Genomic DNA, 16,863 nt, shown 5'->3' with positions numbered 1-16,863 from the left:
CATAGGCAACCATATGCTGTAGGTAAGAAGATCACAGTCTGGTGGGTGTAATGTCTTGTGGATCCAGCGATGGTGCTTTAAGCAGGTCTCAGAGTGGCAGGTCTCAGAGAGAGAGGGGGGGGGGGGGTGGGAGCTGGACTTCAGAGAGCCATCTATCTTGGTTGCACATCCAAAGTAGGTCACCAAGTGGAAACCTGCTTAAAATGCTAACTCCATTCAAATCTTATAGGTGCCATTTTGGCATAATAGAAATTAACAATCACACTCATGCAGTTGGAATTCAGACGTAGGCAGTATAAGTTCAAAGCCCCTTGCCTTCAATTTTTTGAGCCTATTATTTTTTAAATCATTTTAGTAGGGGCTCATAAAACTCTTATCACAATCTATCATCAGTTCTGCAAAGCACATTTGTACATCTATTGCCCTCATCATTCTCAAAACATCCGATCTCTACCCAAGCCCCTGGCACCAGCTCCTCATTTTTTTCCCTCCCTCCCTGTTCCTTCCTCCCTCATAAACCCTCAATAATTTACAAATTATTATTTTGTCATATCTTGCACTTTCTGATGTCTCTTTTTACCCACTTTTCTGTTGTCTGTCCCTCAGGGAGGAACTTATATGTATATCCTTGTAATCGGTTCCCCCTTTGCACCCCACCTGCCTTCTACCCTCCCAGTATCGCCAATCACATCATTGGTGCTGAAGGGATCATTTGCCCTGGATTCCCTGTGTTTCCAGTTCATATCTCTACCACTGTACATCCTCTGGTCTAGCCAGACTTGTAAGGTAGAATTGGGATCATGATAGTTGGGGGGGGAGGGAGTAAGCATTTAGGAACTAGTGGAAAGTTGTGTGTTTCATCATTGCTACACTGCACCCTGACTGGCTCGTCTCCTCCCCGAGACCCTTCTGTAAGGGGATGTCCAGTGGCCTACAAATGTGTTTTGGGCCTCCACTCTGCACTCCCCCTCAACCCCATTCACAATGATATGATTTTTTGTTCTGATGATGCCTGATACCTGATCCCTTCGATATCTTGTGATCGCACAGGCAGGTGTGCTTCTTCCATGTGGGTTTTGTTGCTTCTGAGCTAGATGGGCGCTTGTTTACCTTCAAGCCTTTCAGACCCCAGATGCTATATCTTTTGATAGCCGGCACCATCAGCTTTCTTCACCACATTTGCTTATGCACCCATTTGTCTGCAGCGATTGTATAAGGGAGGTGAGCACACAATGATATGATATTTTGTTCTTTGATGCCTGATAACTGATCCGTTTGGCACCTCATGATCACGCAGGGGTGTGTGCTTCTTCCATGTGGGCTTGGCTGCTTCTGAGCTAGATGGCCGCTTGTTTACCTTCAAGCCTTTAAGACCAGATGGCCGCTTGTTTACCTTCAAGCCTTTAAGACCACAGACACTATGTCTTTTGATAGCCGGGAACCATCACCTTTCTTCACCACATTTGCTTATTTACCCTCTCAGTTTTCAGCGATTTTGTCAGGAAGGTGAACATCATAGAATGCCAATTTAATAGAAGAAAGTATTCTTGCATTGAGGGAGTACTTGAGTGGAGCCCAATGTCCTTCTGCTACCTTAATACTAAACCTATGCATATATGCATGTAGATCTATTTCCACATCCTCATATATAAATATATTTACATATGTACATGCCTTTATTTAAACCTCTATAAATGCCCTTTTCCTCCCAGCTCTTTCCTCTATTTCCTTTGACTTTCCCCTTGTCCCACTATCATGCTCAGTCATCATTTGGGTTTCAGTAATTCCTCTTGGTTACATTACCCTTGATTACACCCTACCAGGCCTCCTACACCCTCCTCACCACTGATTTGGATCACTTGTTGTTCCCTTGTCCCTGGGTTTGTTAACACCACTACCTTTCCCCCTTTCCCATGTCCCCCCAGAACTGTCAGTCCTGTTGTTTTCTCCTCCAGAAAGAATGGAGGAGCCTATCTTATTTAGACAGACCTGTGGAGATAATAGCATGCATAAAAACAAGACAGAGGAAAACCAAGCAACAATATACAACAAAACAACAATGGGAACAAACAAATGACAAAAGAACAAAACAAAACACAACAAGAAAGAAAAGCTTGTAGTTAGTTCAAGGATTGTTTGTTTGCCTTTAGGAGTGTTTTCCAGCCAGTCTGTTGGGGCACCAACCCCTGGCCCCAAAGTCCACCGTCAGCATTCTCTGGGGACCTCGCTGCTTCATTCCCTTGCTGTTCTGTTGCACCCCCTTAGTGTTTGACTCGGTGTGATGGGATTGGGCACAATTCCCACACTGTGTCACAAGTGTTGTCCCCTGTTGGGCTACGGGTCAGTGAGGGACGACATTGTGTCTCATAGTGGGGCCGGCCATGTGGTCTTCTCTGTGGACTGGCTGCTCTCAGTGAGAACATCGTCCTCAAGGTCTGGTGGGCCAGGATGTGCTCCACTCTCTCCTCCTCCCCTTCATCTGCTCATGTGTGCTCCATATGGCAGGGACCAGACCAAACACAGGGGTACATATGGTTGGCAACTAAAAAGGAGGTGGGGAAAGGGAAAAAATTAATAATAATAATAATAAAGAATTGGGTAGTGGGGCCACAGGGAACTAACCCACCCAAGGGGAGGGTATTGTTTGTGTCTCCACAGGGAAAGAGGGACCAGATTTCATCCAGGTGCTCCAAGATGTGAATGCAACATGCCGACATGGAGTAGGGAACCAGTAGAGAAGTCTGAGGGGCCCATCCCAATCCCAACCATGTGGACACCTGCCCCCCATCCCCCAAAGAATTTATTTCAGAGGACAGCATTGAATCTGCAGCTCTGAGGGAGGGACATGTCTGATCATAGCCTATTATTCTTATGAACTCTATCCACTATCAGTTAAGATGTTTGAGAACCTGATATTTATAAGCTGCCTAATTTATTTATTCAGTGGCCTAGGAGCACACAACACACACACACATAAATTTGATACCTGCATTTCCAATGGTATCTTTATGATAGATTCCTCCAAGGGGGCATCCTTGACCAGAAGATGTAACACTTGAGGCTTCTTAAAACATGCCAAATTCTTCACCAGGAAGTTAAAATAATTTACAGTCGGTCGGCATTTCCCAATCCCATCTGGGTGGCTAATGCAAACCAACAAGAGAGTTCAGTAATCCTCTGATAAAGGTGGTGATCAGGATAAGAATCTAAGGATTTTTAAAATCATTTTATTAGGGGCTCATACAACTCATCAGTTGTGTAAAGCACATCCGTATATTCCTTCCCCTCATCATTCTCAAAACATTTGCTCTCCACTCATTTTTCCCCTCCCTCCCTACTTCCCCCTCCCTCATGAGAAAATCCAAGGATTTTAAAGCAGGAAATAACTTCAGATATTTTCCATGTCCAAGTCCTCCTTTTAGTGATTAAGATGTAAAGTTCAGAGAGGCTAAGGATATGGCCTAAACTCCGTCACTAATTAGCGTCAGAGCAAGACACGGACCTGTGTTTAGCACCATGTGATGGAAAGAGTGCTTCCTTGGGGTGATTTACAAGGAGCTAGGGGTCTGGAGTTAGGTGATTGTCCCTTTAATGGCCTCAACTGGAAAGTGCAGAATTTAGTGTGTGATTCAGATTCACAGTTTCTTCTGGAATATTCACAGTGTGGCAGAGGGATGCCAAAGTAGCCCTAATGGGTTCTGGGCTGAACTGGTAAGTACAGTGTCCACTAAAGCAGACACAGAACTCTGATAAGCTGGGGGAACCCTGAAATCCTCTTTCCTGAGTTCCCCTAGATCTGGCCCCATGTCCCAACAATAAGGACGATGTTAGACTCTCAATTATTCTGCCGACAGTATAATACAGAATAGAGAGCAATTCACATTACTCAAACACACATTTTGAGGCAGATTTTCCACAGCGCTGACCAAAGATAAGAGATATTTCTGTTTATTAGTCCGAGGTGGCTCTATCATGTTTTAGTACTGGGAACAGATGGCATCATCTGATTTGTCTTGGCGTGGCTAAACTGGGCTCAGCTCTTACAACAATGAGCTTCCAAGTGTCACTCTTACTAAACACAATAGAGGTGTTGCTTTCAAAATCTGAAGCAGGTTGGTTGGCCTTCCTCTGTGTTGTAGAAATGTTATCTGAGACACGTAGTTTCTAAGGTTGCCTAGATATCAGCTAGATGGAAGTCCTCTCACTTGCCAAGTTGGAAACATGCTTACAACGTGACGGGCGGAGATCCTGGGAAAGCATAAGAAGGGGCACTCACACAGGTATTTGTTGAGCGCTAATGGTCTGGAAAAGGTCATCATGCTTGGTAAAGTAGAGGGTCAGTGAGAAAGAGGAAGATTCTGAAAAACAAACAAACAAATAAAAAGAACACACTGCAACATTGGGCACACACATAACCATGGGGCGCATAGCACAAGACTGGGTAGTAATTTGTTCTATTTGGCATAGTGATGCAATGACCAGAGCTCACTTGTCAGCACTAACAACAATGCAATGGTCTCTTCCACATGCTCCATGCTGGGCACATCAAGTTATCTATGTAGTGAATTGTGCAGGTACTTTCAACTATTTCATTTTTTAAAAACATAAATACAGATCTATCCTATTTTTATTGTTGTTGTTGTTATTATAGGTCAGTGCTGTCGAGTCAGTTTAGTCTCACAGTGACTGTATGCATAACAGAATGAAACACTGAAGCCCTACCTGGTCATGCACCATCCTCGGATTCCTTGCTATGTTTGAGCCCATTGCTGGAGCCACAGTGTCCATCCACATCATTGAGGGTCTTCTTTTTCCTTGACCCTTTATTTTACCGAGCATGATGGTCTTCTCTAGGGCCTGGCCTCTCTTGATAACATGTCCAAAATCTGGGACACTAAGTTTTGTTATTCTTGCTTGCAGGAGCGTTCAGGATGCACTTGTTCCAAGACAGGGTGTTTTTGTGTTAGGAATTCCATAGTCTTCCCCAACAACACAATTCTAAGGCACCAGTTCTTCTTTGGGGTTTCCTCTTTATCGTCTAGTTTTCACGAGCGTATGAGGCAAAGGAAAAGACTTGAATGGAAAGCACTCATAAAGGACAACAAATAGACCTTGAACTATTTATAGGGTTTGTTTTGTTGTTGTTGTAGCTATTGTTTTATTTTCTATTGTTGCTTCCTTGTACTCGGTCTTGTGATGGTGCATATTGTTGTCACTGCATGTCTACCTGGAAGGGATAGGCGGGATAAACAAGCCAGAAGAGAGAACACAGGATGACAGTATGGGGGTCCGGGGGGGGCATGGGAGAGGGGGAGGTGGGGGAAAGGAAGTGGGTGTTAACAAACCCAGGGACAAGGGAACAACAAGTGGCAAGGAGGTGTAGGAGGTCTGGTACGGTTAGATCAAGGACAATGTAACTGAGAAGAATTCCTGAAACCCAAATGTAGGCTGAACATGATAGTGGGACAAGAGGAAAGTACAAAGAAATAGAAAAAAGAACTAGGAGACAACGGGCATTTATGGAGATCTAAATGTAGGCATATACATATGTAAATATATTTATATATGACAATAGGGAAATAGATCTATGTACATATTTTATAGGTTTAGTATTAAGGAAACTGATGGACAGTGGGCCCCTACTCAAGTACTCCCTCAACACAAGAACATTTTGTTCTAACAATTCCGCAGTCTGAGATGCTCACTTTCCTGGCATGATAGCTGAACATAGCAGGTGCATAAGTAAATGTGGTGATGATAGCAGATGGTGCCAGCTACCAAAAGATATAGCATTTGGGGTCTTAAAGGCCTGAAGATAAACAAGTGGCCATCTAGCTGAGAAACAACAAAACCCACATGGAAGAAGCACACCAGCCTGTCCCGACACGATCACTGAAGCCAATGCAGGTGCATAAGCAAAGGTGGTGGAGAAAGCTGATGGTGCCTGGCAATCAAAAGATACAGAATCTGGGGTCCGACAGGCTTGAAGCTAAATAAGCAGCCATCTAACTGAGAAACAACAAAGCCCACATGGAGGAAGCACACAAGCCTGTGAGATCATGAGGTGTCGAAGGGATCAGGTATCAGATATCAAAGACCAAAAAAATCAAAATATCATAGCATTGTGAATGAGGGGGAGTGCAGAGAGGGGACCTAGGGCCCATCTGTAGGCAATTGGACATCCCCTAGCAAAAAGGCCGCGGGGAGGAGACAAGCCAGTCAGGGTACAATGTAGCAATGATGAAACATACAATTTTCTTCTAGTTATTGAATGCTTCCTCCCCCCCACTATCATGATACCAATTGTACCTTGCAAATCTGGCTGGACAGGAGGATGTACACTGGTACAGACAGGAACTGGAAACACAGGGAATCCAAGACAGATGAACCACTCAGGACCAGTGGTAGGCATAGTGATACCGGGAGGGTGGAGGAAAGGTGTGGGAGAAAGGGGGAACAGGTTACAAGGACCTACATATAACCTCCTCCTGGGGGATTGACAGTGGAGAAGCGGGTGAAGGGAGACGTCGGACGGTGTAAGATATGACAAAATAATAATAATTTATAAATTATCAAGGGTTCGTGGGGGAGGGGAGGAACGTGGAGCCAGGGGAAAAATGAGGAGCTGATACCAAGGACTCAAGTAGAAAGCAAATGCTTTGAGAATGATGAGGGAAACAAAGGTACAAAAGTGCTTGATACAATGTATTTGTAGATTGTGATAAGAGTTGTACAAGCCCCCAATAAAATGATTTAATTATTTAAAAAAGAAAATACCTTAACTTAATCTTCAAAGCGATATCTTTGCTCTTCAATACTTTAAAGATTTTGCAATAGATTTGTCCAATGTGCAGTACATGATTCGGCATCTTGACTGCTGCTTCCATTGATCTTGATTGTAGGTATGAGTAAAAGGAAATCCTCAATAACATCAATCATTTCTCTTTTTATCATGGTGCTACTTATTGGTCCATTTGTGAGGATTTTTGCTTTGTTGATGTGAAAGTCACACTGAAGACCTTCCTCTTTAATCTTCAGCAGTACATGCTTCAACCCTCTTTTCTTTCAGCAAGCAAGGTTTTGTCATCTGCATATCAGATTGTTAATAAGTCTTCCCTGAAAATTCCATATTCTTCTTCCTATAGTCTAACTTGTCAGGCTACTTGCTCAGCACACAGATCAAATGAAGTTGGTTAAAAGTTAAAACCCTAATGCACATCTGTTCTGATTTTAAACCAAATGGCATATTTTTGTTGTGTTGGAATTACAGTCTCTTGTGCTATGTACAGGATCCGCCTGAGCACGCCTGTCTTGTTCTTTTCAATGTTATCCATACTTTTTTATATTTCACACAGTTGAACACCTTTGTATAGTTAATAAAGTGCAGGCAAGTTTTTCTGGTATTCTCTGCTTTCAGTCAAGATCCATCTGACATCAGAAATGATATCCCTTGCTCTATGCCTTCTTTTGAATCCCGTTTGAGTTTCTGGCAGCTCCTGTCATATGCCTGTCAATGTAACACTGCAACAGTTTTTGAATTATCTTCAGCAATATTTTACTTGTATACAAACTTAATAATGTTTGATAGTTTACACATTTTATTGTGTCACCTTTCCTGGAATGGGTACACTTTTCTGTATTTTCCAGTTTGGTGGCCAGGTAACTGTCCTACAAATTACTTTGCATAGACACATGAGTACTCCCTGTGCTACTTGTATGTGTGGAAGCATCTTAATTGGTATTCCATCAATTCCTGGAGCCCTTTTTCCCCCCACAATGCCTATAGTGCAGCTTGGTCATCATCTGTCAATACCACTTGCTCTTTATCATATGCCACCTCCTGAAATGTTTGCACACTGCCAGGTTCTTTAGATTGCAATGATTCAGTGTATTACTTCCATCTTCTTTTGATGATTTTAGTATTGTTTAATATTTTTGCCATAAAATCCTCCAATATGGCAACTTAATGCTTGGATAGTTTCCTCAGTTCTCTTCGTTAGCAAAATACCAAGCATATTCTTACTTTTGGGTTTTGTAATTCTAGGTCTTTTCACATTTCATTATAACACTTTATTTTATCTCCTAGAGAAGTGGTTTTCAACCTTCCTAATGCCGCAACCCTTTAATACTGTTCCTCATGTGGTGGTGACCCCCAACCATAACATTATTTTCATTGCTACTTCATAACTGTCATTTTGCTACTGCTGTGAATCAGGTGACCCCTGTGAAAGGGTTCGACAGCCACCCCCCCAAGGAGGGGAGTGGTGTTTGAGAACTGCTGTCCTAGATCTACACTTAAACATATTCTATTTGAAGGGTCTTGGGGAGGACACAAACCAGTCAGGGTGCAGTATAGCACTGATAAAACATACAACTTTCCTCTATTTCTTTAATGCTTCCTCCCCCCTGTGCCCTCACTATCATGACCCCAATTCTACCTTGCAAATCCAGCTAGACCAGAACATATACACAGGTACAGATAAAAGCTGGAAACACAGGGAGCCCAGGGTAGATAAACCCCTCAGGACCAGTATGGAGAGTAGTCATACCAAGAGGGTCAGGGGAAGGTGGGGGGAAAAAAGGGGAACCGATCACATGATCTACATATAATCCCCTTCCAGGGGACGGACAACAGAAAAGTATGTGGAGGGAGGTATCAGTGAGTGTAAGACATGAAAAAGTAATAATAATTTATAAGTTATCAAGGGTTCATTAGGGAGGGAGTGGGAAGGAAGGGGAAAAATGAGAAGCTGATACTGAAGGCTCCAGTAGAGAGAAAATGTTTGAGAATGATGATGGCAACAAATGTACAAGTGTGCCTGAGACAATGGATGGATGGATGGATGGATTGTGATGAGTTGTATGAGCTCGCAATAACATGATTTAAAAAAATTCTGTTTAACTATGTTACTTAATCATATGTTCTGTTTACTTTAGGTACTTTCCTTTAAAAATGCACAGTGTATAATTACATGGTGAAGTAGATGTCAACATTAAAAAAATATTTTATGCTTTTTGTTAAAAGAACCCAATGAAACATTTCCTTAATATTGGTGAGACTTGAGCAAGTCATTTAATTCTCTACACCTGTATCCTAAATGGAAAATGGTATATTAATCTCAATTTTGTATGTCATGAAGATAGGATGGAAATTTTATATAAAACATTTGACATTGTGCCCAATGTGTTCAATAAGTGTAGATTTTCATTTGTATTGGTTTTATCGGTATTACTTTCAATAGTGATATTTTATCCTTTGAAGTTAGTATTTTGCCCATAACCATCTGAAGTTGGTATATTTTATAGGACTCATCAAGATTTTGGTCTTAACACTGTGTATGTATTTTTCTTATTAGATGGAGATGGGGAGTTTCAGAGGCCATGCCCTCCCTGGAAGCTTTTTCTATTTCATGGGTCTGTGGTGGAGTACAAAATACATTCTTAAGTATGCCTGCAAAAAGTACAAGCGGACTTGCCACTTTAATTCCAAATCATCATTTTATAGAACAGAACTTTTGGAGGGAATCATAATAATTAGCATGACTTTATTTGGTAAGTAGACCATTTCTGTGTTCTATTTTCCCCTTTTGACTATTTCTAGCCCAAAAAAATCAATATGAATTCAACAAATTTCTAAAGGGAAATATTTCTTAACACATATTCTAATTATAATTTCTATAATTTGTTAGGGGAGTGATGGTTATTCTATGATGGCTTTGTCATAGTAATTAACTTGCTTACCTAGTCAAAGTGAATTTTCTTTATAAAAATAGTCTGGAGCCCCTGAAATAATAATATTTCAATTATTTTAATACCTGAAAGAGTAGACCATACCAAAAATCACCTTTCAAAATTGTGATGATGCCATATGGCAAAGTACTGAATCCATTATGGGAAATCAAGAAATAGTCATTGTTGACAGGCTATAGGGAAGGGTCAGTGTTGAAAAAGTCCTCACCTTATGTACTCAGTCATCTTTCTGGGTTCTGAAAGAGAAGAAGAAGTCAGACCAGACAACTTCAAATACCCTTCATTGACCATGGATATTCTATGAATATCCTGTCTTCTCAGAGTTCTCCTATAGGCTCTCCTTCATGAAAAGTGCAACATCCCTCTCCTCTGTTACTATAACTGACTCGACCGTATTCTCTATGCATCTGAGTGGTTAAACTCACTGGGGCAAAAGCTGAACCTAATAGCAATTTTATCCTGAACCAAACACAGCTCTACTTCATGACAGTTACCCAGAGATGTAATCCTTAAGAAGAAAGCAATCATTTTCTATAGGACTGAGCTTGAAAATCCAAGCACCCCAAATCATTCAAGATTCATCTTTTTTGTGTGTGGTTGATTTTATAGTATATTATTTTTTCTTTTAAAATCATTTTATTGGGGGCTTGTACAACTCTTATCAAAATCCATCCATCTATCCATTGTGTCAAGCACATTTGTTGCTATCATCATTCTCAAAACATTTGCTTTCTGCTTGAGCCATTGGTATCAGCTCCTCATTTTTCCCCCTTCCTCCATAATCCCTCCTCCCTCATGAACCCTTGATAAATTATAAATAATTATTATTTTGTCATGTCTTACACTGTCCAATGTCTCCCTCCACTCACTTTTCTGTTGTTTGTCCCCCAGGGAGGGGGTTATATGTAGATCCTTGTGATCGGTTCCCCCTTTCTACCTTCTCTCCACCCTCCCGGTATCACTAGTCTCATTATTGGTCCTGAGGGTTGAGAGAATCATCTTAAGCGCTACATTGAAATGGGTAGTGGAACTAAGGTCATCAGCTTAGAAGATGTGAAAAAGCTTTGTGATGAATATTGATTATCTGAGTTATTATCTGAAACAAAAATAGCTGTCATTGGAAACATGTCTAGGAAAGGAGGGTCCCTGTATAAAGGATCCTGGGCAGGGATGATGAGCCCTGGTGACATAGGGGTCACATGAGGGGCTGCTCCTGCAGAGTCAGCAGGTGGAAACACCAGCCTCTCCCAGGGAGAAAGACGAGGCTTTCTCTTTATGCTCCGGTAAAGAGAGACATCTCAGAAACCCACGGGGGCAGTTCTTCCATGCTGCTATGACTCAGAATCGACCTGATGGCCATGGCTTTGGTTTTGGAGCTTTTGGAGATTGGATGGAGGAAAGGGCTAATCTCATATCTTCTACACTCTAGGCAAGATTGTTGAAACCATTGTTAAACTCTTATTCTTCTACAGGTATGACCGTCGAACAGTTTGTTCCTGGTGGACCGCACCTGACCTTATATGACTATAAAGAAGGCCATTGGAAGCAGCTCACCAGCTGGCATCATGGCACCATGTATTTTTTCTTTGCACTGAGTGGTGTGACAAGCATCTTATGTCACATTTATCGTTCACTTCCTGGATCATTATACAAGCTAATGTTCTCAATTGCCTTTTTTGTGGAGGGTAAGTATGAGAGAGGGAATGAGGAAGAATGGGAAGGAAGAATGGGAGGGGGAGAGTATAGGAGAAAAAGATGGGGAGGAGTGGGAGAATGAGAGAGAAAGAGTAAAAATAAAATGAGAGAGAGCGAGCAGGAGAGTGAGTTAAGTGGAGCGCCATAAAAAGGGAAAGAATGGGTTGTTATAAGAGCTGTAAGACCCCCCCCCCCAATAAAATGATCTTTAAAAAGAGAGAGACAGAGAAAGAGTGGATGGTCCTTAGTTTCATTGAAAAAGTCAAGTTTTCCTCCCCTCCCCTTCTCTCAGCTTTTATCTTCTACAACCACACTCATGGGCGAGACATGCTAGACATCTATGTGCACCAGCTGCTGTCAGTGGTCATCCTTGTGACAGCCGTACTGCTTTTCATCGATTCCATGAGGAGCAACCTGACTTTGGCACTGTTGCAGGCAAGCTTCCTCTTGCTTCAGGGGAGTTGGTTCTGGCAGGTGAGTTGGGACCTCTATTCAAGACAGGACTTTTGTTCCGTTTTGAGGTGCATCTTGGTCTAGGACCCTGAGAGAGCCTGCCTGTTGTGAGAATATGGTCCCTGAGATGTCATGTTTCCCTAGACCCATGCAGGGCCCACCACCCCTGCTGAGAGTGCCGACTGAGCAGTCAGAAAGGAGTGCGTGTGCATATTTTCACCATACACCCAAGCTTCGGTTTTGCAGGAATTGTTAGCTGGTGCTTTTAGTTGGAAGCAGTTCCTGACTCTGAAGCAGCTTGCAGTCTTATGATATTAAGCTTAAGAAGTCCATCAAAGGTGGAAAGTAGATGGAGCTATTATTTATTGATAAACAACTGAGTACTACAAATGTAGATTGTTTCACTTTGCCCCACAACTATCTGCATATTAGGTATCGTCATCAGATAAGGAAGACTTATAGAGACCCAGTTACTTTGCTAGGATCACATAACTTTGGAACGAGGATTCCAATGTGGATCTATCTGGTCTCAAATCACAAGTTCTTCTCTTAACAAAGAACAATTACAAGGACTTACATGTGATCTCCTTCCTGGGGGACGGACAATAGAAAAGGGGGTGAAGGGAGAAGCCGGATAGGGCAAGATATGACAAAATAATAATTTATAAATTATCAAGGGCTCGTGAGGGAGGGGGAGCAGGGAGGGAGGGGAAAAAAGAGGACCTGATGCAAAGGGCTTAAGTGGAGAGCAAATGCTTTGAAAATGATTAGGACAAAGAATGTACAGATGTGCTTTATACAATTGATGTATGTATATGTATGGATTGTGATAAGAGTTGTATGAGCCCCTAATAAAATGTTTAAAAAAATAAAAAGGAAGAGGAACCCCAATTTGTTTTTTAGTAGAAATTTTGACATGCAAAAATCAAAACTGAAATCTCGATAAAGGAATTTTTGATGGTTACACAATGTAAAACCAATGGCTGTGATACATAATCTAAAACCTCTATCCAGAAATAGTGGAATTTAATAGTATGTGAAAGTAACATTTCAACTTACTTCTTGGAATTTGAGGGCAGAAGTGAGACTCTGTCAATAATAGCAAATGCTAACTTGGCCATGATCAGCTATTTAAAAAAAAAGTCAAAAAAAAGAAAAAAGAAAAAGAAAGAATGGACTCCCTAACATTGGAGTGTTTTGGGGAATATGAATTCCACTCTGTGGACACATATTTAATAGAGATTGATAAATCATGTTCCTAGGTGTGTACATGAATATATACACACACACGGAGCATCTGAGATGGCAGCTGAATGAGGTCCAGTTAGGGAAAGGATTTTGGTCACCAGAGAGACGGGTTGGGAGGATGGGGTTATTTCAGGAATTTTTGTTTCTCACGAGGAGTGTTCTGAAACCACTGGAGAATGTTATTAGGTTCTGGTGAGTTGGTTCTGATCCATCTTGAACGATCCTCACAACTGTTAAGACTGAGCCCGTTGTTGCTGCGACAACATGCATCCATCTCCCTTTGAGGATCTTTTGCTTTTATGCTGACCCTCTACGTCGCCAAGCACGGTGTCCGTCCGGGGACTGACCCTCCTGATAGTACATTGCCTTAATACTGTCCCTTTTCCCAGAGACATGAGGTTTGGTTCCCCTCCCCCAACTTTTCTAAGGAAGAACTAAGAGGTGAAAACTTTGTACACAAATCTTTATAATTAAAATAAGTTTAAAATGTTTTCCATTTACCAACATGTCTAGAAGAGTTTCAAATCTCTACCTGGTGGTCAGACTAAATAATACCTATGGCCTCACAGGAAGATTAACATGTCACACCACTGGCAGGAAGTGAAGTTTTAGACGGATTTCTCCTCTCCAGAGACAAAAATGCCTAGAGACATTGGTGAGTTTCTAATGCTTCCATGTGTGTTCCAGGTACAGGGGGCTTCAAAAAGTCAATCAGAAACTCCATTAGTTCCATTCCCCACAAACATTTAGAAGTCCCCTTAAGTGTATGATGTATGTATGTTTCATGGCTGAGTGTCTTCAGCTAATAATAACAACACATTGTGTTTATTTATTGGTATGTATTTTCACTTGCTGTGTCTGCAGATATGGCTAATCTCAGTGTGCATTTAAGGAGTTGTGGCAGTTTCTTGTCCTAATTTGGGGTCTTAATTTTCCAGATTTACTTCCTTTTATTCTGATACAATCATGGAGACAGTCTATGGATTTCCAAGAAATCGCATAAAATAACCCTGTTCATAGGTCTCTTACTGACTGCAGTCCCATCTTCAGTTTTCAGTCTCAAACTCTATTGGTCCCAATGAGGTTAGCAATCAGAGGTGCTCCACGTTCCTCTTTTTCTGGTAAAATTGATGAAAACTGGGGGAAACAATGTAAGAGATTTAATTTGGAGCTTCCAAAGAGAAATTGCAGGGAATGTGGCAGGCAGTGACGAGTCTATGGATCTAGACCAGGAGGTCATGGATTGGAGTTCTAGATCTCCCATATGAACTACAGGAACACACACGAGATAGTTCTGCGCCTTTACCTTTCCTCAAGGAGTTCCCGTCAACTGAAATTTTGGTTTGAACCTCCTGAAGGCCCAACCCCCAATCCAAAAAAAAAAAGCAGCAAGCTATCTGCTTCTGAAAGGCCATGACTTTGGAAAGAACCTGATTCTGCAACACCGAAGGTTGACATGAATTGGAAATGACTTGGCAGCTGTAGGTTTCTTTAACTATCAAATGGAAATAATATCTCATGGGATTATTTTGAGATTGAACTCTTGAAGAGGGTGTTGTTAATTCCAGAGGAAGAGGGGCGGAAAATCTTCCAGGAGAATGCGGAATTAAAATAGGACTTGCAAGTTGAATGAGGTTTATCAATCTATTTGAGCTTTCAGTTGTGGGATATGATGCTGCTTTGCTTGTTTCGGTCTTGACTGGGAAGCTTTCCCTCTGGGAGCTGGAACAAGTCACGCCCAAAGCAGTGGTGAGCAGGTTGTGTGGATGGCATTGAAGGAGCATTGTCAAGACGGGTAAAGGGAATTTAGAGCGAGTTGCTACTTCCTCCTATTAATTTTCCATGTAAAAGCACCGCCCCCACTTTACAGCACCCCGTTCCTGTTTACCTTCAAGCGCTGCTTCCAGGAGGGCATGAGAAGCCCAGTCTCATGGACTTGATGCCCAAGTGTTAACGGCTGTCCTCTTTGACCTGGAAGTGACTATGGGGCTTACATTTCCTTCATGTAGTTTCCAAGGAGCGGACATGGAAGACTTAGAAATCCTTCTTTTCTTCCAGGGGCTTTGGGGACCAGGTCTTTGGGCACTTTGGTGCACACCAGAGAGCTTTCCCAGCTCACTGGAATGGCAGCTTATTAAACATAGGAATATCTAAATAGATATGGAATTAGGTTTTACTCAGTATTATAAACTATGTTTTTTGTTTGTTCTTACTACAAGATTTCATTTATTATGAGTGTGATCATGGACATGTCATTAAACATCCCAATTTTCTCCTTTGGGTCATTAGAATAATAATCTATGAATGACACCAACGGGGCATTTTTAAAATATAGTTACAAAGAAGATAATAAATTCTGCAGGCTGCTGTAAGGAAACTCCAAAGTCCTTAACTAACATTTTGCTATCAATGGTGAGCACACTTAATATATATCAATGTAAAGCTCAGTGCTGTATTTCATTTGGTTCACTTATTGTTGTTTTTAGGTGCAGTCCAGTCAACTCTGACTCATAGTGAACCCGTGTACAATAGATTAAAACACTACCCAGTCCTGTACAGTCCAGACAGTCAGTGCCATGTTTGGTCCAATTGCCGTAGCCACCGTATCATTCCATCTCAATCTCATTGAAAGTCTTTTTCACCGATGCTCTATTTCACCAAGCACGATGTCCTTCTCCCGATGACATGTCCAAAGTACATGAGGGAAAGTCATGTCATCCTTGCTTCTCTGGCTGTGCTGCCTCCAAGGCAGATGTGCTTGTTCTTCTGGCCGTCCATGGTGTACAACAAAGTTCACGGAAACATTCCTCTGTCTATCTATCTATCTATCTATCTATCTATCTATCTATCTATCTATCTATCTATCTATCTATCTATCTATCTCCATTATCTTTTAATTCAATTTCCAGATAAACTTTAAAGCTGCCTTGTTTTTAATATTCTTCACCAACACTGAAATTCAAGGGCACCAATTTGTTGGGATTCCTTATACTTGGTCCAGCTTTTGCATGCATATGAGGGATTAAAAACACCTTGGCTTGGATCAGGCACACCTTAGTCCTCAAAGTAACGTGTTGGAGCTCTAACACCATGCAGAGTTTGAGGTCCTCACTGCTGCTTCCATGAGTGTTCATTATGAATCCAAATATTGTTGTTTACAGTTATGGAAGTCCACTGGACTCCATCGGGTCTGCCTTCACCAGACCGGTTGCAGCATTGATCCGAGCTTAGGCTCATCACGTTGGCCAAGTTCTTATTTTCCTTTGCAGGAGGCAGCAGTGAAAGATAAGATTAAGTGTAGAATGCAGAGAGAATTATTGGTATCCCTTGGAACATGCCCGAGCTTTTCCTTAAATACTGGTGTTCAATTTTTAGGAAAATTTGTGGGTGACATAGTAATTGTGTGTTCTTCTCTTTGAGAAAGCAACCAACCATGTGCCACAGTTGCTGCAGTATTTGTATCCCACCAGCAATGTGCTTCGGTCCCATTTCTCCACATCCTCACCAATACCTGTTGTTTTATTTTTCTGATGACAGTCCTCTGAGTGGGGAGGACATGGTACCTCATGTTGAGCATGGTCTCATGTGACTGCTATCCATTAGTCCTTTGCCCATTTAAAAATTGGTCTGTTTGTCTTGTGCATTGTTTGAGTGTTTTATGTAGTTGGGTACTAGATTCTTATCAGCTATATGATTTACCAATATTTCTCTGATTAA

General features: G+C 41.7%; 1 protein-coding gene across 10 annotated transcripts in view; it reads left to right on the top strand.

Moving 5' to 3' along the window:
- LOC142439915 (transmembrane protein 45A-like) overlaps positions 1-16,863 on the top strand; it is a 125,634-nt gene that overhangs the window by 98,939 nt on the left and 9,832 nt on the right. For all 10 annotated transcript variants that reach the window (XM_075542634.1, XM_075542633.1, XM_075542626.1 and 7 more), the window contains 3 exons: positions 9,357-9,552; positions 11,223-11,435; positions 11,738-11,919. In XM_075542634.1, coding sequence (XP_075398749.1) covers positions 9,357-9,552; positions 11,223-11,435; positions 11,738-11,919 — 591 coding nt within the window. The remainder of the gene's footprint in view (positions 1-9,356; positions 9,553-11,222; positions 11,436-11,737; positions 11,920-16,863) is intronic.

The sequence above is a fragment of the Tenrec ecaudatus genome, chromosome 2, assembly GCF_050624435.1.
Source record: "Tenrec ecaudatus isolate mTenEca1 chromosome 2, mTenEca1.hap1, whole genome shotgun sequence".
NCBI classification, from domain to species: Eukaryota; Metazoa; Chordata; class Mammalia; order Afrosoricida; family Tenrecidae; genus Tenrec; species Tenrec ecaudatus.
Note: the sequence above shows the minus strand (reverse complement) of the source record. Positions and strands in the feature narration are given on the sequence as shown.